This window comes from Bos taurus, chromosome 22 (assembly GCF_002263795.3).
Source record: "Bos taurus isolate L1 Dominette 01449 registration number 42190680 breed Hereford chromosome 22, ARS-UCD2.0, whole genome shotgun sequence".
NCBI lineage: Eukaryota > Metazoa > Chordata > Mammalia > Artiodactyla > Bovidae > Bos > Bos taurus.
Window position 1 is genome coordinate 56,945,244 of NC_037349.1, and position 22,837 is coordinate 56,968,080.

General features: G+C 49.1%; 2 protein-coding genes across 4 annotated transcripts in view; one reads left to right on the forward strand and one right to left on the reverse strand.

The window, feature by feature from the left end:
- SYN2 (synapsin II) overlaps positions 1-22,837 on the reverse strand; it is a 190,149-nt gene that overhangs the window by 62,880 nt on the left and 104,432 nt on the right. For all 3 annotated transcript variants that reach the window (XR_009492416.1, XM_024983311.2, XM_024983310.2), the window contains exons 2-5: positions 18,174-18,231; positions 16,815-16,906; positions 14,292-14,448; positions 9,277-9,366 (exon numbers count right to left, since the gene is read on the reverse strand). Coding sequence is in view for 2 of the 3 variants with exons in the window: in XM_024983311.2 (XP_024839079.1) it covers positions 9,277-9,366; positions 14,292-14,448; positions 16,815-16,906; positions 18,174-18,231 (397 nt within the window). In the remaining variant the exon portion in view is untranslated. The remainder of the gene's footprint in view (positions 1-9,276; positions 9,367-14,291; positions 14,449-16,814; positions 16,907-18,173; positions 18,232-22,837) is intronic.
- On the forward strand, positions 757-7,632 carry TIMP4 (TIMP metallopeptidase inhibitor 4). The gene is given in 5 exon segments (NM_001045871.2): positions 757-943; positions 2,333-2,430; positions 2,851-2,965; positions 6,196-6,320; positions 6,939-7,632. Coding segments are annotated over 5 exon segments (675 nt in total). The 5' UTR covers positions 757-804; the 3' UTR covers positions 7,137-7,632.

Genomic DNA, 22,837 nt, shown 5'->3' on the forward strand with positions numbered 1-22,837 from the left:
GTGATGGGCCACCCCATGCTCTGAGCCCCTCAAAGAGCACTGTCCTCATGCCATCTGCATGGGCTTGGGGAACGCAAAAGGGTTTCTAAGGCACCGGCTGCTTTCTCCGCTGTCTCTCCCCACCCCCCAGCCAATAGAGCCAAGACACACAGACAGACACACACACACACACACACACACACACACCCCAACTTTCCCTGTCCTGTTCCATTACTGTTTGCTGTTGCTTTGGAGCCTCATAAATAGGGCATTGAAAACACTTCCTGCAGCTGAAAGAAGCCCTGAGGAGCTTGTCTCATTCCCAGTGTGCAGCTCAGCAAGAGGTCCGGCTTCTCTGTCGCTGTCTCTCTTGCCTGTTGTAATTCTGTCTGCCTCTCTCTGACTCTGCCTGTCTCACTCTTTCTGTTTGAGCCTCTCCGCACTCTTGCTCCTTTTGTCTGAGTCACAGACCCTTGGTCTCTGTGCTCCCCAAGCATCTGTCTCTGTGGCCCTGTCCTTCTGTCCTGACGCCATCCCCTTTCCCGGTGCCTTCCCTCTACTTCGAGAAGGTTCAGGCAGGGAAACAGCACGGGGACTCTCGCGGCTCTCCCCTGCGCCTTACTGAGCCTGCCGGCCAGGAGGGCCGCGGGTCGGCCGCCCGAGGGTGGCCTGCGGCCAAGGGAGGGCGGAGCCCACTGGGGCGGGATTGGCTCTAGGTCCACCTCATAAAGCCAAGGGCGAGGGGCGCGCCGCGCTCTGGAGAAGCCGTGGAGGGGCAGTGTGGTCTGACAGTCCCCGCAGGATCAGTCGCAGCCCTGCGGAGACATGCCCCAGAGTCCCCGGCCCGTGCCGAGCTGGGCGCTGCTGCTGCGGTTGCTGGCGTTGCTGCGGCCGCCGGGGCTGGGCGAGGCGTGCAGCTGCGCCCCTGCGCACCCCCAGCAGCACGTCTGCCACTCGGCGCTCGGTGAGTCCGGGGGAGCCCTCGAGGGCCCCAGCAGTGGGTGGGGGTCTGTGGGGTCGAGGTGGGGCCGCGCCGCGGACTTGGAGTCTCGAGGGAAGGGGTGGAGCTCAAATCCCGCCCCAGTTGCCTCCTGCTGCGACCGGTGGGTTGGGCCGGGCCGGCGCCATAGCAACCATGCAAACGCAGAGACCCGCTGACTTGCCAGAGAATCAAAGACAGTGTAGGGCTTCCCAGGTGGCGCAGTAGTAAAGAACCCAATTGCCAATGCAGGAGACTCAAGAGACAAGGGTTCGATCCCTGGGTCGGGAAAATCCCCTGGAGAAGGGCATGGCAACCCAGTCCAATATCCTTGCCTAGGAAATCCCATGGACAGAGGAGCCTGGTGGGCTACAGTCTATGGGGTTGCAAAGAGTCAGCTACAACTGAGAGAATGAGCCCAAAGACAGTGTAAAGGGCTCCAGAGCGATCCCCTCTCCCCTGCCTACTGCAGTTATGGGATGTCACTGAATAACAAGTCTCCGGAACTATCCAGTGATTATTCTGATACATTGTTTAGGGGGGTTGGGGGGGAGGGGGTTCAGAGGGTTGGGCTTTCATGATAAACATCCCTCTGTATCCAAGACTATAACTGAGGTTGTCACCACGGCCCCACCCCAACACACACCCTTTACCCTTTCTCTCTGCCTGGAATGCCCTTCTTCAAAAACCCTTAACTTCCTGGCAAACTCCTATTCATCCTTCAAAACCAGGGAGTCTCCTCTTCTCTGAAGGCTTCCTGACTCCTGGTGCTACCACAACATCTCCAACATCTCTGTGCTCCTAGTGTGCTGTGCTGTTGGTCTTTGTAAGAGTGTTCTCCACTAAACCAAGAGTTCTGCAAGGTGGGGGCCCTTCCCTAACCGTGCTTGTGGGCCTAGGACCCAGTGTTAGACCAGGCACCGAGGAAGAACTTCATAAACAGGTTTTGATTACTACCTGAACAACAAAGAGATGAACTACCTCTGTGCACAGTCAGGATATTTATTAATTCAATAAACATTTGCCAATGTCAGCTCGGTCAGGCTCTCTCTGAGGTCCTGGGCTACAGCAGTGGATGACTGCACACTGACTGCCCTCATGCGGCTCCTTGGCCCTGCCCGTCTCCACCCGCCTTAGTCTGGGCTGCAGAGAACTGGACTCCCCAGAGCAGCAGGCAGAGCGGAGAGACTCGAGGACCTGGTAGGTCCGAGGGGTTTGGAAGTTCCAGGGATTGTAGAATCTTCCTCGCAACCCACCGAGACCTAAACCCAGAACCCCCCTTCAGAATTCTCCAGAGGGCCACAGGTCACCCAGATCCCAGGAGGATCACTCTCACCGGCTGCTGAAGGTCCCCTCTTTTCTCTTCCTGTGCAGCTATCCGGGCCAAGATCTCCAGTGAGAAGGTAGTTCCTGCCAGCACAGACCCTGCTGACCCTCAAAAAATGATCCGGTATGAAATCAAACAGATAAAGGTACATGGGGGCAGGACAGGGCGTCACCCCCTTGGGCTGTTAGGAGGAGGTGGGGGCTGTGACCTGGGAGGGGTGGGGCTGTGGGGCTGGTGGTTCGGGCGGCCTGGCTCAGTGATGCTAGGGGTATAGATACTGAAGCAGAGTGGATGACATGTAGAAGGCAGGCCATAGGAGCCAGAGGACAGTGCAGGACAGGCCCTCTGTGCTTGTGTGTGGGGCTGCTAGAGGAGCCTCCCTTCTCACTGGAATAAACCAAGGTTTAAATATTTTAGGGAGATAAGACCCAGCGGTGCCATCTGTGCGCAACAAGTCCTGAACTAGACTTTCACTTAACTTTTTTAGATTAAGAAAAAGTTTTTCCTGTTAAGATATAAAGTACACTTACTGACTCAATATTGCTCTTTCGTAATTACCTTTCAGATGTTCAAAGGGTTTGAGAAAGTCAACGATATTCAGTATATTTATACGCCTTTTGATTCCTCCCTCTGTGGGGTGAAACTAGAAGCTAACAGCCAGAAGCAGTATCTCCTGACTGGTAAGTTAAAGACCAGCAGCGGCCCTATGAGTCTCTGCCCTAGGAAGGCAGGCAGGGAGGAGCCAGGCTGACCCTGGGCAGCAAGCTGAGCCGTTTTCTTGGGCACAAGCAGCTGCGTTACTCAAGGCAGCCTGAGTTGGGAGAAGCCTTGGTAACCTCCCTGTCAGTGCCACTGCCTTCCTAGTTCACAGGCTGCTGTCCCAGCCTAGGGCAGCTGGTTCTGTTTCCAAACAGCTTTAAATGACGTAAGATTTTTGGTGTGTGCATGCTCAGTCGTGTCTGACTCTTTTTCAACCCCCATAGACTGTAGCCCACCAGGCTCCTCTGTCCATGGGGTTTCCCAGCCAAGGATACTAGAGCGGGTTGCCATTTCCTCCTCCAGGGGATCTTCCTGATCCAAGGATCGAACCCGCTTCTCTTGCATCTTCTGCATTGGCAGGCAGATTCTTTACCACTGAGCCATCTGGGAAGCCTGAGGTTTTTGGTATCTTCAGCCAAATTATGCCACTCTGAAACTGCCCCTGGTGGGTTCAGCTCTGCCCTCTGTTCCAGGATGACCCTTCAGAGGCCTGAGGACAATAGATACATGCACTCTAGCTCCAGGTTCTGCTGGCCGTGGTCCCCAGACCCCTTCCTGTCCTGGCCACTTTCAGCGGGATAGAGCCTGTCCCCGTCCCTCCCCAGCACTGGGCCCTGAACCGGGGACCACACTGCAGGGAGGTCTGAGTCACACAGAACAAAGGAGGATTGTGCACTCGCAACCTCACCCCACATATACACAACACACACATAACAGTCCCTGTAGCCTACGATAGCATCAGCTTTAGGCGGCCATGACGGGTCACACTCTTGGTTCGTGACTGACTCACACCCAAGGCCTTATTCTGGAAGTGCAGTAAAGCACAGGCCCTAATAGCAGCCTTGATTCTAATATGATTCTGTCTCCAAGACCTTGGGCCCAGGCAGATCTCCTCATCCTCCACTGACTGGGATAAAATAGTTAAAGTACCTCAAAAGAATCTAATCCATAACTGAATGAATGCAATACTGAATTATTTTGTTGTTCAGGGAAGGTATCTGTGTGATTGTAGACAGGGAAGCCTCACTGTGTAAAGTGAAAGTAAAAGTGTAGTCGCTCAGTCGTGTCTGACTCTTGGAGACCACATGGACTGTAGCCCACCAGGCTCCTCTGTCCACGGGATTCTCCAGACAAGAATACTGGAGTGGGTAGCCATTTCCTTCTCCAGGGGATCTTCCCAGCCCAGGGACTAAACCCAGGTCTTCCACATTGCAGGCAGAGTCTTTACCATCTGAGCCACTAGGGAAGCCTTCATTGTGTAAGTGGGATCTAAATTTTCCCTAAAGGATAAAACATATTTAGAAAGAAGGCCAGGAAAGAGAAACACAGCTGGTGGGGAGAACAGAAGGAGGAATTCCACTCTCTGTCCATCCCTTCAGCAATGAGTGACCACCTCCTCACTGCCTGGCCTGGGGCAGGCAAGTGGAGATGCACTAAACATGCCACAGTCCTCAAGGAGCTCCTTCACAGTTCAAATTTCTAAGAAGGCACAGGTGTTGGAGGCCACGCAGGTGGAGGGCCCCAGGTCTGAGGATGTGGAACTGTGTTGGACCGGGCACCTCTGGATGGGAGAGCAGGGGCAGAACAGGCCCCTGGCATCTCCAGGCCCCGGGACTCGCTGATGGGGCCACCTCCTTCCTGAGCACCTGCCCCCTGCTAGGGGCTGAAGTGCATCAGGGATGCAGACACGCGCTGGCTGCCTCAGGGAGGTCAAGTCCACCCGGAGGTGGGGTTAAGTGACAAAGCACAGGCTTACTGAAAACTCATCCTGGTGCCCATGCTCTGCAGCAGCAGATGCAGCCCTTCTGCCTAATACCCTCTGAGAGCAGACCCGCTGACCTCCCCAGCCCTGCCTCCTGTCACTGCTCAGTGGCCGTTCCCAGCCCCTCATTTCCCCTGGGGCTTCAACTACTTGCAGTTGCAAAAGGTATTCTGCAGGGCTGTGTCCGTCCGTCCCAGTGTCCAGAAGTCCTTCCCCAACTTGTCTGGCAGCTGAACTCCTACCCATCCTTTCAACGCCCAACCCAAGTATCATCTTAGACACCCTTCTTGCCCCCACCCCTTCCACAGACAGAGATAACCATGTTTCCTTTGTTCTTATACCACATCCTGTATAGAATCATACAACGGTATCATTTTCTGCTTGTTTGTCAACCTTGAGTATTCACGGGAAGGACTGATGCTGAAGCTGATGCTGCACTGCTTTGGCCACCTGACGCAAAGAGCTGACTCACTGGAAAAGACCCTGATGCTGGGAAAGATTGTGGGCAGGAGGAGAAGGGAAGGGGATGACAGAGGATGAGGTGGTTGGACGGCATCACCAACTCAATGGACTTGAGTTTGAGCAAACTCTGGGAGATAGTGAAGGACAGGGAAGCCTGGCATGCTGCAGTCCATGGAGTCAAAAAGAACTGGACACAACTGAGCAACTGAACAACAACAATTTGTCTTCCCTACTAGTTTTTAGCTCCTTAGGGGTAGAAATCCTGTCGTGTTTATTTCCTGTATTCCTGGCACCAGGCCATAGTAGTTGCTCAGCCAGTAAATGACTGAATGACTGACCTTCTAAGAGAGGTGAGGGCTAGTATGGCCAGGGATGGCTTTGCAGACAAGGTGGTACTAAAAAGGGTATTTGTAAAATAGGAAAGAGTGTGATATGTAAAGAAGGGGAAGGGGACAGACTCACCAAGATATCACTGGAGCAGGAGAAAGGTTGGAAAAGGTTGAAAAGGAAGAGAGACCTACTAAGTATCAAACATCTTCTATGGGTATTCTCTCATTTAATGTTGACAATAACCTTATTATTCTCATCTTTCAGCTGAGAAGTTACATGGCTTTCTTATGGTCACACACTAGTAAATGATAGAAAAGAAGGGATTTCCACCAAGATTCTGACTTAAAGCCCACATCCCTCTGTCTGCACCATGCTAATGGAAAGCCCTTTGCCCTACAACTCTCCCTCATACAAACATCATCTGGTAATGGCTTTGATATAAAGACAGTAGAGGTTTTTCTGGCTCCTTCACTGAGCCCCATGTCACCACTTCCACCACAAGATACCGAGGAGGCTGTGATTCTGGGCTCCCTCAAGAACTCCTAGAGCTCCACAAGCAGACTCCTCATGTTGGCTCTCCTCTATCTCTCCTTTAAGGTCAGATCCTCAGTGATGGCAAAGTCTTTGTCCATCTTTGCAACTACATTGAGCCCTGGGAGAACCTGTCCTTTCTGCAGAGAGAAAGTCTGAATCACCACTACCATCTGAACTGTGGCTGCCAAGTAAGGACTGTCCATTTCCAAGGTCTTCGGGGGTGGGGGAAGGGCCATGCCGCCTCACCCTTCGTGTATTCCTTCCTTCCCGTGTGTGTGATCTATTCACTTGCTGTACTATACTTGAGGTTTGTGATGGATCAGGCATCGTTCAAAGCTGGGGGTGGGAGAGCAACAAGGCCCATAGTCCCTGATCTCAATGTACTTGCATTCTGGCTGAGAAGGCAGCCATCATATAAGACACACTGGGATAATACACTACCACTTAAAGAGTCTAGTCTTTTTGTCAGGACCTGTAATGGTTAATTTATTTAAGATATTTAGTCTTTAAAACAAATTTATGAAGAGTTAAGATTTCCATTTTATGGGGAAGAAATTCATGTTATAGGAAGTGAAGTGACTTGCTTAGGTCAGTGGTAGAGTAAGGGCCTTCGGGCCTTTTGGGAGGCAATACTGTATGTGGAGAGTACAGGGGAAAGAGAACTAAGGGAGAAATTTGGAGACTTGCAAGGGCCTTATAAGCCAGGGGGCATTTGAGCTAGGCTGTAAGAACATGTAGGAGTCTGAAAGGCAAGAATAGAAAAAGGACACCCTACTCACCTGGATGTTGTGTGGCTATGGCTCTAGATCACCACCTGCTATGCGGTGCCCTGCACCATCTCGGCTCCCAATGAGTGCCTCTGGACAGACTGGCTATTGGAACGGAAGCTCTACGGGTACCAGGCCCAGCATTATGTCTGCATGAAGCATGTTGATGGCAGCTGTAGCTGGTACCAGGGACGCCTGCCCCTCAGGAAGGAGTTTGTTGACATCATCCAGCCCTAGGACGGATCGCCACAACCCTTTGAGAGTCCCGAAGACCAAGCCCTTTTCCTTCCTGGCAGGGCGCTGGCTGTCCCCACCTGCTTTATGGATGCCAGACAAGGGGAAGTACCAGGTGGATGGTGTGGCCAGCATGAGGGCAGGGATGGGGCATGTGGCAGCTTGTGTCCAGGACCCCAGTCCAGAACATGTCGGGCCAAGGGCTAGGGAAAGCAGCAGGACTTTTCTCTCACGCCCTCAGCCCTTTATCCCTGCCTCCGAACCTTCTAGTTGAGCTGGTATTTGTTGCTGATTCTGGCTTAGTTTCTTTTTTCAAAGCTAGGACTATTCCTTTTTCTCCCCAGATAAATGTGTTTTCTTTTTATCTTAACTGATCTGACAGGGGAGAAATGATGACTGTTATACATATGGGATGGGGTGGGCTTGTGAGATATAAGAGCAGAACGTGGGTGACAGTATCATAAACAGGCTGATTTGGAGAAATGAAAAGAACAACATCCTCTGGCTGTGTTTCATCTATTCCTCCTGTCTCAACTCATTCTGATCCTCAGATATACTTTCAATCTGTTTAGGGGGTGACAAAGGGGGACAAGGAGTCATTCAATGTGAAGCCTACAGTGTAATCCCCTCTATACCCTTCTTGGCACAGGGCCTGGCCCAGTTAGCAAGAATAGACTTGGGTATTGTCTCTCCAGGTTAACTATACTTAATGTCCTCAACTGCTGTCCAAAAGGCTTCTTCTCTGTCTCCTTTAGAAAGTCCTTCTCTACTAGATTACTAATGTTTTCATTACTACTTCAAAATCTTTTTTAAGCTTAAAAAAAAAAAAAAAAGCCTTTCTCTTATAGAGTTGAAATTCCCTCTTCAAGCCTCACAGAGATCTTAGGGGTGAGGGGTGGGTGTCCTCTCTTGAGAGCAAATTTTAGGCTAGAGGACAGGAGAAAAAGAACACAAGGGCCCTTGGGGGAGAGGATGTAGGTGAGGAATATACTTTGCAAGTGTTACAGTTCAAGTGGTCAGCCTGCTAGATGCTACAGCAGGACGAAGCCAGCTTCGAGAGCTCCTCGCCCAGCCTTCTGCTCAGTCCTCTCTTGGATGCCCTGAAATCTACAAGCATAGCCCCTGAGGGTTCCTCTGCCTCTACAAGCCTTCCTGACTTGTCCTGAAAGAGAAAGCCCTGATGGGGGTCTTAAGGATTTATCAGGGACAAGTGCTTAAAGTTCCACGGCCTCTCCTGGGGAAGCTCTGGCAAAGATGGAGAAGGTAGTTCTTTCCAAGGCCCCAAGGTTCTATACGGCTTGCTGATAAGCTGGGGCATGCACAAAACACCAGAAGAAGATTCCACAGAAATGGTGCAAATGGAGAGTCCTTCTGGAGATCTCTGTCCTGGAACACAAGACTTGGAAAGCTAGGGCAGAGAGTCTCCACTGGTGGGTTAAGTAGGATTACCCACTGACCACGCAGGCCTGGGGCAGAGAACGTGGGGCCAGAGATGAAGAAGGGGTATAAACATTAGAGGCAGCCTCCGTACCAACCATCTATCCCATCATTCTGCTCCTTCTGCCATCCTGGGATGGCCTCAGAGAAGGTAGAGTGAAAAGCAGAGTGAAACCCTTATCTGAATTTTGAGGAAGCCCAGGGAATGGAAGGGCTGGTAAATAATATCAGGAACAAAAGCTTACATCTGAGGAGCACTCCACACTCCTCACAGACTATTTGCTTAAAGAATCTCACTGAAACCATGCAAGTGTCATATTAGCTATCCTGGCCAGGAATCATTAAGCCCACTCACCTTTCGGATTGGGATGCTGACACGTGGTGAGGGAATGTAACCGTCTGTGACTTGTGGCTAGAATTGCAAGCAGCAGGATCTTCTGACTGTTGATCCATCTAGGTTGTTACTCTCAGCTTTAGATAAAACGCCCCTGTTTCTGCTCTTTCCTATTCTGTCTCCAAGTTTCGGAGACAGAGGGCTGTCAGCTAAAACCCAGACACTGTGGCCTCACAAAGCAGGTCTGCAGTTCAACCTCAATAGATTCTCTGGGGTTGAGAGGCTGAGGCACACCTCAGAGGCCCACAGCCAGCACACGGCTAAGCTCAGAGTGCAGACAGCAGAGACTGATGGCCCCTCTCAGTCACCTACCATTTCTTTGTGGTTGGGGTAGTAAGTCTGCTCAATGAGCGGGAACTTTTCTCCTCCCAGTGTCTTGTAGATGGCCACCAGCTGGGCAAACTGCAAAAGAGAAGCAAAGGTTTCAGTTTACCCAGACAGCTTCTGGAACAGACAAAATGGCAATCCATTGAACAAATATTTATTCTGCATTTGCTCCACTGAGGGCTTTGTGCAAAGTGCTCTGAGGATATAAAAGAGGTGTCCCACCCTCTATTCTCCAGGAACATATGCTTCTGTTGGGGAAGGGAGAGAGTGAGCTACTATTCATTCAGTGCCTACTCAGTGTTAATGATATTTCATTTAATCCTCATATCGAACTGATGAGATAGGGTCTTTATCATCTTCATTTTACATATGAGGCTCAGGAAGGGTAGGTGACTGCCTGAAGCCACAGTGCTGCGAAGAAAGGGATAGCTGGGGTTGCAATTTGGGTCTGTATAACTTTAACCACCATCATCTCTAGAGATGGCAAGTGATGAAGCTGGATGGGGGAACAAGGGGCCCAGTCTTGGAAATTTGAATGCCAAGGAAAAGAAATCATGGAATGTAGCAAGACAGACGCTGTCTTCTGGACTTACTGCTCATCTAAGAACTGAACTCACTGGATCCTTCACCTATGAGAAGCCCCAGCAGCTCCGGGGAGGAGGGGTGAAGTGCACGTACTTAAGTGTCAGGGTCTGCCTTTGGCGAACATGTAGCGTCCCTGGTGTCCCCTGCCCACCCCTCTGCTTTATAAGTGGAGAAACTGAGGCCCAGAGAGGTTGTTCACTCAAGGTCACAAAGTAGTTGAGCCAGACTCATAGCCAGACCCCTTTAGTCCTAACCCGTAACTCTTCCTTCTCCTTCATGCAGCTGCCTTTCAGGCTCTAAAGAGACCATGCTCTTCCCACAGGAAACTTTCCAGTTCAGTCCGTTCACACTCATTCCCCACCTCCACACACACCCACCCCAGAGCACTAGCAGCGGCAGTGATCCAGCATCTTCTCTCTGGTGCTACTGGGTTCACACTCTAAGCCACTGATACCTGGAACTGCTGGAAGGAAGAGTTGCCAGATCAAACCGACCTTCTGTTTACTAAAGAAGGGAAAGATAGAACATGTTTCAAAAGCCCAGTTCCTGTTTTCAATCAGTGATGTTAGCACGTGTGTTGGTACGAGGAGACAATAAAAGCCAGAACTGGGTTGTTAGAAAACCAGAGTCTTCTGATTCTTCTTGTTCTGCCTTGAACTTGCTTGTCCTTGGGCAAATTATGTCGCTTCTCTATGCCTCATTTTCTTCATATATAAAATAGACAACTGAATTTGGTCAGTTCTTCAGACTTTTTAACCACGCCAAAAAAAAAAAAAAAAATCTTTTCATTGTATTTCCTCCTAAATTTCATGATGAGACTGCTGTTTAGTGATCATTGGCTGTGGTCCTTTTGTGAGTAGAGACAGAATCTGTTATTTTTGAAATGCTGAAAACCATTGGCGTTTCTGGGTCACTTTCCTCAGTGACATGCAGTTGGTGGCTCTAGATCTCCAAGGCCTCCTCTGGGGCTGCAAGTATGATTGATGGACCCCCAAGGCCCTAAGATTTTATTATTGGAAGAGACTTCAGAGAGTCTCTAGACCAGACATCTCATCTTACAAATGAGGAGACCAAGGCCAGAGAAGCAAAGGGGAGCACAGGCTCCCACGTCATGCCTGGAGTCGGGGCTGTGCTGGGACAGGGCCCGGGTCCCATCCTGCCCAGTGCGCTCTTCACTGTACCCTGCCATCCCTGCTGGTGTTCTCTGGTTCTTCCACATTCTCTGACTGTCAAGACCACCTCTCAGACCTTTCCTGCATTCTCCAATTCCCTCCACTACCTCACCTTTAGGTCCTGGCTGGCCACTTGGAATGACTGGACTCCTGTTCGGTGTCTGGATACCTCCCTGAGCTCCCGAGGCCTTCCAGCCTCCCCCGCCAGCTGATGCCAGCTCTGCCTCACAAACTTTGTCCTGCTGCAGCCCACGCCCTGGCACAGCACCAAGGCATGTGGGGCCCTATCTTCCCAGCATGTGGCAGAGTTACACAGACACCACGCTGATGCCAAGAAGGCCCCCAGCGGGCTCCCAGAGTCCTGGCACAGTCAAGACTAAGATGGCAGCCAGTTCCCATGCACTAAGCTGGTTCCCCTGGAGCTCACGCTGCCCTCCTCCACCTTCTGTAGTCCCTTCTGCTCAGAGCACTAGACTTGGCATCTAACCCCTGCCTCCTTGGAAGCTCATCCTCAGTCACAAGCACACAGTCATCAATTAAACAAAAGTAATATCTGATAAGGGTCATTTCCTCTCCACATAGACAAAAGAATGCATTTGGAGCTGGGGGTGGTATTGGCAATGAATAGGAAGATAATGCTCAGTATAACCATTTATCCAATATATCAGGAAAGATTTCTCAGATGAAATGGGATTTCAAGATCGGTCTGAATTTAATGTTACCCTTATCCCTCCTGGAAATAAAATGCTTCAATTCAACTCTTGTGCATTTGCCTCTAAAAAAACCCCACATACAGTGACAGGATTTTCAGATAAATCTGCAGCAATATGGCAGGCAGAACTCTTGCTCTCCCTGGAATGCTGCTTTCACTGATAGGTCTTACTTCTGCTTCCAAACTCCCCGTGTGCCTGCTCTGGGCAATCTATGAAATAGCCGATGTGCTCAGAGGCAAGGTGGAGCCTTCACAACACGGCTGAGGCCTCTCCTCATGCCAGGAGCAGCCACAGTAGAGACATTTAGAAAACACACACCAAAGTCATCGTCTCAGAGGGAAGCCCCCTTCACAGTCACCAGATTTGTTCATCCCCGTGAACAATATATAAAATGCCATTAGTGTGGCAGCTGCTTAGTGAAAATGAAGGGAGAACTTGGTATGTGGCCAGGGAGCCCTGCTGTTCCCCTGTGACGCCAACGGCAATGTGCTGGAACTGTGAACGGGTGAGAATGTGAACCCTCACCAGATCCCAGATCCCAGGAGGGGCAAAGCCCCAGCCCAGGCTCTCTGACCCGCCCCTCCCTGGCCACTGGCACAGTTCTGGAACATGCAGCACAGAATAAGTTTCTTTCTGATCCCCAACACTGGGGGCTATAACACCAGGCTGGCAGACTGGTGGCAGGTACTGTGATTACTCCTTGTTTCATGCTTATGCTCAGTCGTGTCTGACTCTTTGTGACCGCCACCACCCCCCCTCCCCCCATGGACTGTAACCCACCAGGCGCCTCTGTCCACGGGATTTTCCAAGCAAGGATACTGGAGTGGGTTGCCATTTCCTTCTCCAGGGGATCTTCCCAACCCAGGGATCAAATCTGCATCTTCTGCATTGGCAGGCAGATTCTTTTATCACTGAGCCACTGGGGAAGCCTCCACTCCTAGTTTACAGACAAAGAAACCAGGGCACAGAGTGGTTTAGGCAGGCTGATTAGTGAGATTGCCCAGAAGAAAAGCCGATACTAGCAGAACCACCCTGTGTGGCTATGAGGGAGCCAAATTCTAGCAAGTATTGAAGGGGTGAGGGAGGAAAGGGCTAGGGATGAGTGCAGCACGGAAGGCCGTGTGACTAAGGGGAAACTCGTTGACGGCCTCATACGCGCTCTCCTGTGATCAGCAACCCATTCAAATCACATAACTCCGGCAGCTGGTTTGTGCAGAACTCTTGGACTCCAAGTCCTCAGGCCAGACAGAGGGAAAGGCTGAACGAGGGGCCACTACAGCAGCTCCCAGATCTTTCGACTCCTCGCTCACTGGTCTTCCTCTCACACTGTCAGGTCTCCCTGGCTTCCAAGGAAATAGGAAGACTGAGTTCAGGTGTAAGAGCAGAGGTGATGGGTCCTTTTGGCTAAAAAAAAAAAAAAAACAAACACCCCTGTTCCAGCTCCCTGAGTGGGAGAAGCTTGGGGTCTGGGAACTCCACAATCAGCCACCAGTGCCATGACCCTTGGCAAGCCAGTGTGTGAGAGCTGAAATAACTCTTGAAAAACAAGAAGAGAAGGATGTGACTAGGGGCAGGTGTTTCCTTCTGAGAGGAGCAGCCTGGAGCAGCAGAGTTCTAGGAGCTGGATCCCCTTGGCAGTCAGAGGGAGGCTGGGGCAGCCTAGATCCATCTCAGGCCACTTCCTCTCCCAGCTGCACTCTTCTCTCTGCTCAAAGGCTTCCACTGCCTCCAAGATTTCCAGACTAGCCCAGGAAGAGAACACCAGACCAGCTTCTTCCTCACATGGTAACCCAGCTTATGCCAGGGATGGTGTGAGAGAAATCCTGGCTCTGAAACTTTGGTGAGTTACTGAATCCTCTCTGGGTCTCATTTCTCTGTAAAAAGTGATAATAATGATAATAACACCTTCCTTGTAAAGCTATTATGAGGATTAAATGAAGTTCATGTAGGAAAATCTCTGAAGCTGGCAACACATCATAAGTGGTCTTATACTCCTTACCTTCCTTCTGAAAATGGTCACGTTTCTGCCATGAAGGAATGAGAGCTGATTATCTCAGAGGGCACTTCCAGAGCATAAAAGCGTCTGATTTGGTATGTGTGTGGATGAATCTCATTTTAAGGTTGCTGAGACACTTGGTAGGACTCTGACACTGACATCCCTCTGAAGTGCACCATCCCCTTGGTCCCCACTGGCCTCAGGCCTTTCCAATGGTTAAATCTTTCGGAGGCAAGAAGTAGGTGTTTTTATTGCTGTATCTGATGGCTGCAGACCTGGAAGGGCTCCTTCACAGAATCTTTGTGTGACTCTGCTGTGAGGCCAAAGGTCCTTTCTGCAGCAGAGGCAGCCCAGCCAGTGACAACAAAGTCCTACTGTGAGAGCCTGCTCCACCCCGTGCCCCAGCTGAAGCTCCTCCCACATCTTCTCAGCTGGCCCCTCATGGTGTCTGGATCAACAGAGGTCCTTCTAGGGACCCGGAGACAGAGGATCAGGATGCTGCCCTTTTACCTGAGGGAAGAGGGACTCACTCACCACCCACGGCTTGTCACAGAAGTTGTAAATGGACTCCAGAGAGTTGATGCTGGGGAGGCCTGCGTACTGCATGCCAATGATCAGGTGGCGGAAGTCCTCATTCTCTGCCATACCGAACGCATGCTGCCGGATGAGCACAAAGTCTGGCCGGAAGGACCTGGAAAGAATGCAGAAGCAAGTCTGCCACCAACCAGCACCTCAGGTCACGTATCCTCTTGTCTCCCATCTCCAAAGCCCAAGACAGGGAAGGGGTTCCCTGAGCCAAGACCCTCATTTTGTCATGACTGTTTTCTTATGGACTAGGAAATGCTGTTTTATGTCGGCACTCCTCAAAGGAGATTTGAACAGATTTCTGAAATTCCTTTCCTCTGGAAAAGACCCTGATGCTGAGAAAGATTCAGGGTGGGAGGAGGAGAGGGTGACAGAGGATGAAATGGTTGGATGCCATCACTGACTCAAAGGACATGAGTTTGAGCAAACTCCGGGAAATGGTGAAGGACAGGTGAGCATGGCATGCTGCAGTCCATGGGGTCACTGAGTCGGACATGACTTAGCAACTGGACAATTCCTCTCGGTTAAGCACTGACTTTTTCTAAGGTGCAGAAGCCCTCAGGGAGCGGGGAAGAAACACATTTAGACTGCCACACCTTAAGTCAACAACAATTTTCCGTGTCCCTGTGGATGAGAGTGGAAGCTCCTGTGGCTCTGGAGTTGGCACCCCGAGGGGGTCCCAGCAGACTCTGAAGATACCACACTTGGCTGACTTCACTGCCCTGCCCCAAAGATCCCTGACCTCAGCATCCTGCTCTGACTCCTCAAGCTGCTCTTTAAAGATGCCATGCCCTCAGCAACTCCCCAGGTGAGCCAGGGTCCAGGCTGGCTGAGAACAGATGCCAGACACCCCAGTTTTATTCCTCTAAAGCAGATTTAGGGAGGGGCACGAATGTTTCCACAGAGCTGAGGTTGAGCAACTGGCTACAGGAAGCTGAGAGTACAGTGTGTTCCCAGGCACAGGAAGGCTCCCTGTGTTTCACCTCCAGACAGCAGAGGTCCACAGGATCAGGGCCCCGACTTCATGCCCTGACTCCTGAGGAACCTCACCTTCCCAGACAGTCGGTTCTGTGGCAGCATCTCCCCTCAAGGTTCCAGGCTTTGGCCATTTCACACATGTGCAGTGACAGACCTGGTTCTCTGCCCTGGGACCCACCCAATTCCTGCCTACTGCTCCAGCCCCACCTGGGCTCAGAGATCAGTCTTTCAAAGTAGAGGTGGGAGGACCCCTCCTCAGTCACTCAGGAGAGTGAGCATCAAGTCAGATGGCGTGTGTGCCAACCTCCTTGTGCCCGAGTTCTGGGAAACTGGCTCCGTCTATATGCCTGAGACCAAACCTTATATCCCGGTTACTGAAACTGAGCTCCAGGCTTGCAGTAAGCATCGGGTCCCCACACTGGTGATGGGAAAGGCCTGCCTTGATTTTGCCAGATCCGTCCCAGCACGCTGATACGGGCCCTCTTGTTGCCACCCATTTGTGTCATGGATCCCTATGACCTACTCTACTTGCAGCTGGGGGAGCCCATCATTGTCTCTAGAAGAAGCTTCCTGAGTGCTCCCCAACCGTGGGTGGGCAGCTCTTTTCTGTCCTCCTCAGTCTCCAGGATGGATGAGCTCACACTCCCTGACATTTGGCTCCAGACACCTGAGTTCTGCCTTCCCTGTCACAGACCAGGTCTGGTTGGATGCTGGTGGCCTCGGGGTCAGGGCAGTGCAGGTTGAAAAAGGGAAAAGGGTGAAGTGAGGACTCTTTCTGGAGCAAGACCCTAATGCCTGGAACCCTGAGGCCACGCTGAGTCCTGGGAAAGAATAACAATGTGGAAACCATGCTCCCTCATCTGGAATCTTCATCACCTCCCACACAGAATTGTTGTATTACAATTGATGACGTCTACACGTCACCTAGCACCTCACCTGCAGCATAAGTGCTTTGTAATTACAAATTTTCTTCCACTCACAGTCAATATCCCTCTGACCCAGGCTTTCCTATCAAGACTTTGGAGTTCCCAGAAATTTGGAATATAGCAGAACACTGGGAAGGGCGTTAAGAGAATTCACATAGTACACAGGGCTCTGCTGCCAACTCACTGAGTGAATGGAAGCAAATCCATGTAAAATGGGAGGCTGGACCAGAGCAGAGATTTTTAAACTCCCCCCCAGGCCCTTTTCTTTTAAAGCAATGGAACCATGTTTTCCAGGGGAAATACACTGAGAGATGAAAGTCCAGAGCTGCACTGGCTAAAGTGGGGCTGGAGTCCTCCAACACCTCTGACGGGAACCATCCAGTGACTGCAAAGTGAGCTCTGCGTCCACGGAGCTTCCTTTACCATGGAACTAAGACATCTCTAAGGGCCAGAGCCAGCGTTCTCTGCTCCTTCCACCACCGCCACACAGCACATCATCAAGGTCGGTACACTACACACGGCACGCCCGAGACGGTGGCAGTGACCCCGAAGACAGAAAGGACCTTACCGGACCACCTTTGTGCCATTCCGGAGCACCTGCATATCCACGGCGTAGGTACCATCCGCATGGGCCACCAGGTTGAGCTCTGAAAATTCCGCCTGGAAAATAACAGGAGGGGATTAAGAGCGTGGATTTCACCTTATGTGTTTCTTACTATGATAGAACATAACTAAATAAAATTAGCAGTAGGGGAGTGAGCCCTACAGTCCTGACTCTGAGAGCGCCCCCCCATAAAGCAGCAGCAGCAGTATCTTTTCCACCAAACATGTATTTACAGTTTGCAAAGCATTTTCCCAAACTGATCCCATCTACTCTCATAGCCATTCTATGAGGCAGGAGGGACAGAAATATTATCCTTATTTACCAAAGGAGCAGTTAAGTGACTTTTCTGGACAAACAAAGCTTACTGTTGGCCGAGACAGAAGCAAAACTCAGGGCTTCCAACTCCCCACCCAGCATCTTTTGTGCTGCCTCTCTGCAGAGCAGGAATGCAAACTGAGGCAAATATGCCCTTTCTCAGTCTCAACACAAAAGCACTAAGTTTTCATTTAGGAAATCGGGTTTCGGTACTGCTCTGGCCCAATGAGATGCATAAGATGTTCAGGCAAGTTACTTATTCTCTCTGGGTGGACAGTTTCTCCCATCAATAAGATGGAAATAATTTTTATCAACCTTGCCTAACAAGTTATTTTAAGAACTGAATGCAGCAATGGATAGAAAGAGTAAATCTGTAAATCCCAGTACACTGTGTAAGGAATGATGAGTAGCTTCTATCGTTACAAAGAAAATACATGTTCTGTGTAAACTGGACATCCCCCCTCCCGCTGACTCAAATGGACCTAATCCCTACTTATCATGAAGCAAAGGGAAGATAAAAAAATGAGCCTTTCAGGACTTCACTGCATTAAAACCAGGAGGTGCTCTTTGTTCAGTTCTCTCTGAAGTGCAGCCTTGGGCTCAGAGGAGGCCTCATTGGAGGCTGCACACCTGAGTGGCAGACATGTATCTACCAAGCAAGGCCTTGCCACCACAGTGGAGGTGTGGCCGTGTCCTCAGAAGACGCTCCTCTACAGTGTTCCTCAGCCCGAGGACCTTGCACCCCCAGAGGCACTAAGAGCTACACTGCTTGCCTCCCTAGAGACCCCAGAGCCATGAAGAGAAGTCAGGGGAGTTGAAAGATGCAGGCTTCAAGACCGGGTCTCATAGAGAGAGAAATCCTGGAAAGGGTAGGGGGAGGAGGTAGAGAGCCTAGAAGCTAGTGATAGACCCTGATCTTTCCACTTGGCAGCACCAGATGGTTCACTCCAGAGTGTCAAGTGGGCCCCACGATGATGCAGATGCAATCCTGGGCTCCAGGGTGGTTACCTGTTCCACTTTGATATCATAATCTCCAAGGATTTTTTTGCCCCGAAAGCACTTGGCCCTGGAAAAAAAGGAAAAAAAAAAAAAAACAACAAACCCACACCTATTAGTTTTGTACAGGTGTTTGTCATCAGAAATTCACTTTTACAAAGATGAGGAGGCCCATGGCACACAGAATCCCAGAATGAGAGTCAAGAGACTTGGGTCAGTGTTAGACCTTAGTCTGCTACCGGATCACCATGAGAGAGCCTCCAGGCAAACCATGGCCTTTCCTTTCTAAAATAAACCAAAAGGCCTCTCACTCTCAGGCTGTCCGCTTCTATGAAAACAGTTGCTGTCATGTTTTGGCTACAAGTGAAGTCCAGGAGTAGGATTTCCCTGGTGAGACTCCTGGTATAAACCAGGTCAGTTTATGCCTCACTGTAGTCTCCTTATCTTTTTCCCCATCCTGCGTTTCACTCTGGTTTTCTAGTTGGTTTCTACCCTTGGAATTTTAGTTTCTGAAGAAACTAAAACTATTTTACCCCTTCATACCCATACTTCCAGAAAGGATTTGAGGTAATTGATAATTTAAAAAGCAAATATAACCAATAAAACAAGGAGGAAAGGACAGTCAATGAATGAAGCAGAGTTAATTATACCAGAAAAATAGTGTGGGGGCGGGGCAGGGGGGCGGAGAGGCTTCGGAAAAGTACTGTAATTGAACACAAAACCTCTCCTGTGTTTCTGAACAGTCAAGGGGATGAGTCAAGCCTAGATAAACCGTACTTATTGTCTTCCCATTTTGTCACAAGCCAGAGGAACCTCACAGTCCAGCTGCTGGTAAGAGGACTGAGTTTGTGCTTGTATTTATAGCCAGTGCTACTCTGCCCTTCACCTACCCTTCCTCTCATGAGAGTTTCTTATCTGCCTTTTTAGGCTGCTTCTCCATCTGTCAAAAGGGCCTTTCCACCCCGTACCTAGGTTGGCCTTGCTTTCCCAGTGCTTGAAATTTCAAATCAGCACGTCTCACTGGAGGTTTTCTTAAGTCCCTCTCCGAAACAAAGGGCTAAACTAACATTTACTAGGAATCATATTCTAGGAATTATATGTTAGTTGCTTTCAAGAACATCTCATTTAACTCTCATAACTACTTTTGAGATGGGAAGAAGGGCATTCATTTTTGAGATGAGGAAACAGAGACTCAGAGGAAAAACTGGCGTATTCAAGGTCATACAGCAAGTGAGTGACAGAAGCAATAATCACGCGCTAGTCTGAACCCAGAGTTGTCGGCCCTGCACAGCACTATCTCCCTCTGCTCGTTCATTCTTGCCATCTTCATTCCCACCATTACGAAAACTGACTTGACGTGTATGCTGCGTCACAAGTTTCTTGTCCCATTTTCCTTCTTCCACAGAGAAAGCGCGTGAAGTTGTGAGCGCTAGTTCCATTTCAAATACTTCCCGCCCCAGTTCCTGTGAACTGCCCAGGATGGGGCCAGGCTATTTCCTTTCCTCTCTGGTCCTGGAACAGTCTGTTCCAGGAAGTTGTCATTTGTCCTGTCCAAGTCCCTGGCTACCCTCAAATTGCTCCTCAGAGGCACTCAGCCATCCTAGAACTGGATCACCGAAGTTCATCTCCGTACCTCTGCCCCAGTTCCTTACTGTGCTTCATCAGCTTGCTTCCAGAGCCCCGCTCAACATTCATAGCTCAGCAAGCCCCTCAGGCAAAGGACATGTAGCACATCTTATTTGCGAGTTTAAGTAATAGTCTACGCACTGCTCTATCACTGCTCTGGGGATCTTGTGGACTCTGTAGGTCTTTGTCCACGACTCTAAACAGAAGTAACTGGAATAAAAAATGATCCCATGAGGGTCCTCGCTTGTGTTGGTGAGCTGTTTCTACCTTGCTACCAGCAATGTTTTCCTGATGCTTCCTCCCAGCTTCCCATCTCTAAATACCTGCCACCCCAGTCTTAACCAGTGGTGGAAGAATGGTCTCAGAACTGCTCGTCTCAGAACTGCTTATTTCAGTTTAACAGTAAAAGACTGGTTAATGATAACAATGCATCGTAAACCCTTCAGCAGGAAAGGAGAATAAATGTTTTGCGGACCATTTGTTTTGTGTGTGGCAGTTTTTAGTTTTTAAAAATCAATACTATTTAATGGAAACAACTTGAAAAAAAATCTGTCACAGAATTTGAGATCCAATTAAAAAAAAGTTTAATGAGAAAAGAGGTCTCCTTCTGTGAGGTATGTCCCAGAGGCATAGACAATAATCTCTCATTTGGTACGACGTCTTGCATTTTCAAAGCACATGTCTTGCCTTATATGTTCCTTACAACTCTGTGAAGTGGCCAGGATAGGCTGTGCTGTCCATTTGACTAATGGGGAAAGAAAGCCAGAGCAGCTAAATAATATGCTCGAAATCACAGAGAAGTTCACAGGAGCTAAGCCTAACACTAGTAGTTTATATCTAGGTACTTAGATGCTGCCAAGTTTTTAAATTCACTCATTTATTTTGTGGGTTTTGAACATTGATATTGAAGGTATACTTATAGATTCTGGCTGTGTTTATCTGCCACTTCCTGCACCTGCCCGTTGACCAAGTTGGCTAATGACCCTGTTTTCATGCCTTCTCCCCACCCCCACCTCTCCAATTATCTTAATGTCTTTTCCTGAAGGTAATTTGCCCTGTTGGAAATCTCAGTTTGTGTTTCCTGGCTCCAGGTCACTGACCTCTCTTGGCTGTGCCACGTCCTACAGAACAGAAGCCAAGGTGGCAGGCAATGGAGCAGGCTTTGGTGGCAGCCAAGGTGGCAGGCAACAGAGCCTTCTTGAGGATGAGCACATTCTCCCAGGTGTCTTCGTGGAAAATTTTTTGTAATTTACAAACAAGTGACAGAATTACTTCCTGATCCTAAGAGAGCACTGTTAGGAAGCAGTGTGCTAGGATCCAGAGGGCTCTGGATCACAGGGCCTAGAATCACAGTTCAGGTGGGAATCCTAGCTGTGCACTTTTTTGGTTCTGTGACTTCTGGCAAGTGGCTTAAATGAGAAAAAAAAAAAAGTATGTCAGATGGCTAAACCAAAAACTCTATTTTCAAAAGAACTTAAAAGTATAAGATGAAAAACACATTTTCCCCCTCCCATTCCTCTTATCCATACCCCTCATTACCCCTTGCAAGTATATCCTTCCAGTGTGGGGAAAATGTATGCATATATTTGCCTTCATGTATGCTTCGAACATACACATGGCATCATGCTATATACATTCTTCTTTCTTGCCCCATAATTTTTTTATTGCATTTAAAAATATATCAGTCCTTTGGGGTAGCATATATATTTTAAAATACTAATTCTTCCAATCCATGAATGTGGGATATCTTTTCATTTACTACCTTATAATAACTTTGTATAGAGTATAATTGAAAAAAATACTGAATTAATATGTTGTATGCATGAAACTAATATTGCAAGTCAGTTCTACTTCAATTAAAAAAAAAAACAACAAATCTTAGTGATATGCTTTTAGCACATATTGATAAGACTTCTTTCTTTGTAATAGTTCAATTCCATTTCCAGTGTTTGGACTGTTTTTGCTATTACAAACAGAGCTACAATGGCTACAATGGCTGACAATTAAAACTATACTCATAAGATTATTTTTTCCAGCTTTACTAAGGAATCATTGACAAATAAAATTGTAATATTTTCAGTGTTCACCGTGATGACTTGATATATGTATGCTTTGTGAAATGGGATAACCACAATCGGGTTAACTGCCACACCCATCACCTCACATTATCACCCTGTGTGTGTGTGTGTGTGTGTGTGTCCGTGAGCGTGCACTGAGAACACTTCAGATCTACTCTCTTAGCAAATTTCAAGTATATGATACAGTATTGGTAACTGCAGTCACCCCATTGTACATTAGAAGGATAATTTACTGCAGAAGTGCTGGTGCAGGGAATAGACAGAAATTTTACTGATGTCAGCACACTGCCTCCCACCCAAGAAAAAGATTATACCACACTCCACAGTGTTTGAGCATCTGGGAAAGTTACTTCACCTCCCTTAATTACTCCCCTCAGTCCCTTGCTTAAGTTGGGCAAAGAGAAGGGTCTCAGTAAGGACTTTCTGACTGCCAGTCTTGTCAAATCAATCCAGTTCACTCCCTCATGCTCAATCTAAACAGAAACCAAGATGTACATCCTTGAAGCACAGACTAAAAATATCTATGGTGCCTGGGTTGTCAATTTCCCCCTATTGTCACATTTTCTTAACAAGCCTACCAGCTGAGGATCTATGTGAGTTTAATGGCCTGCAGCTTCCTTGAGGGACGAGGCAATGAACCATCTCCCCTCACTGCTAAAATGAGTAGAGGCTTCTAGATTTAACTCTTCTTACTCAAGGCACAGAACACACTCAGGAATTCCCATCCACCAGCCAACTAGGGCTCATAAGGCTGAGGAGACCTCATCAGAGATGATTCCGCTAAGGCCACCTCAAAACTTGGCCCAACTTTGGCAAGCCCGGCTTAAATACTCCCTCTTTGCGCATGGGAAAATGGAGAAAGGTCTAGAAACAGGAGTTGAGTTCAGGCCTATTTCTACCACTTCTCAGCTGTGTGACTTTGGGCAAGTAACAGCCTTTCTGAGCCTCAGATTTGTCAAGTATAAAATAGGG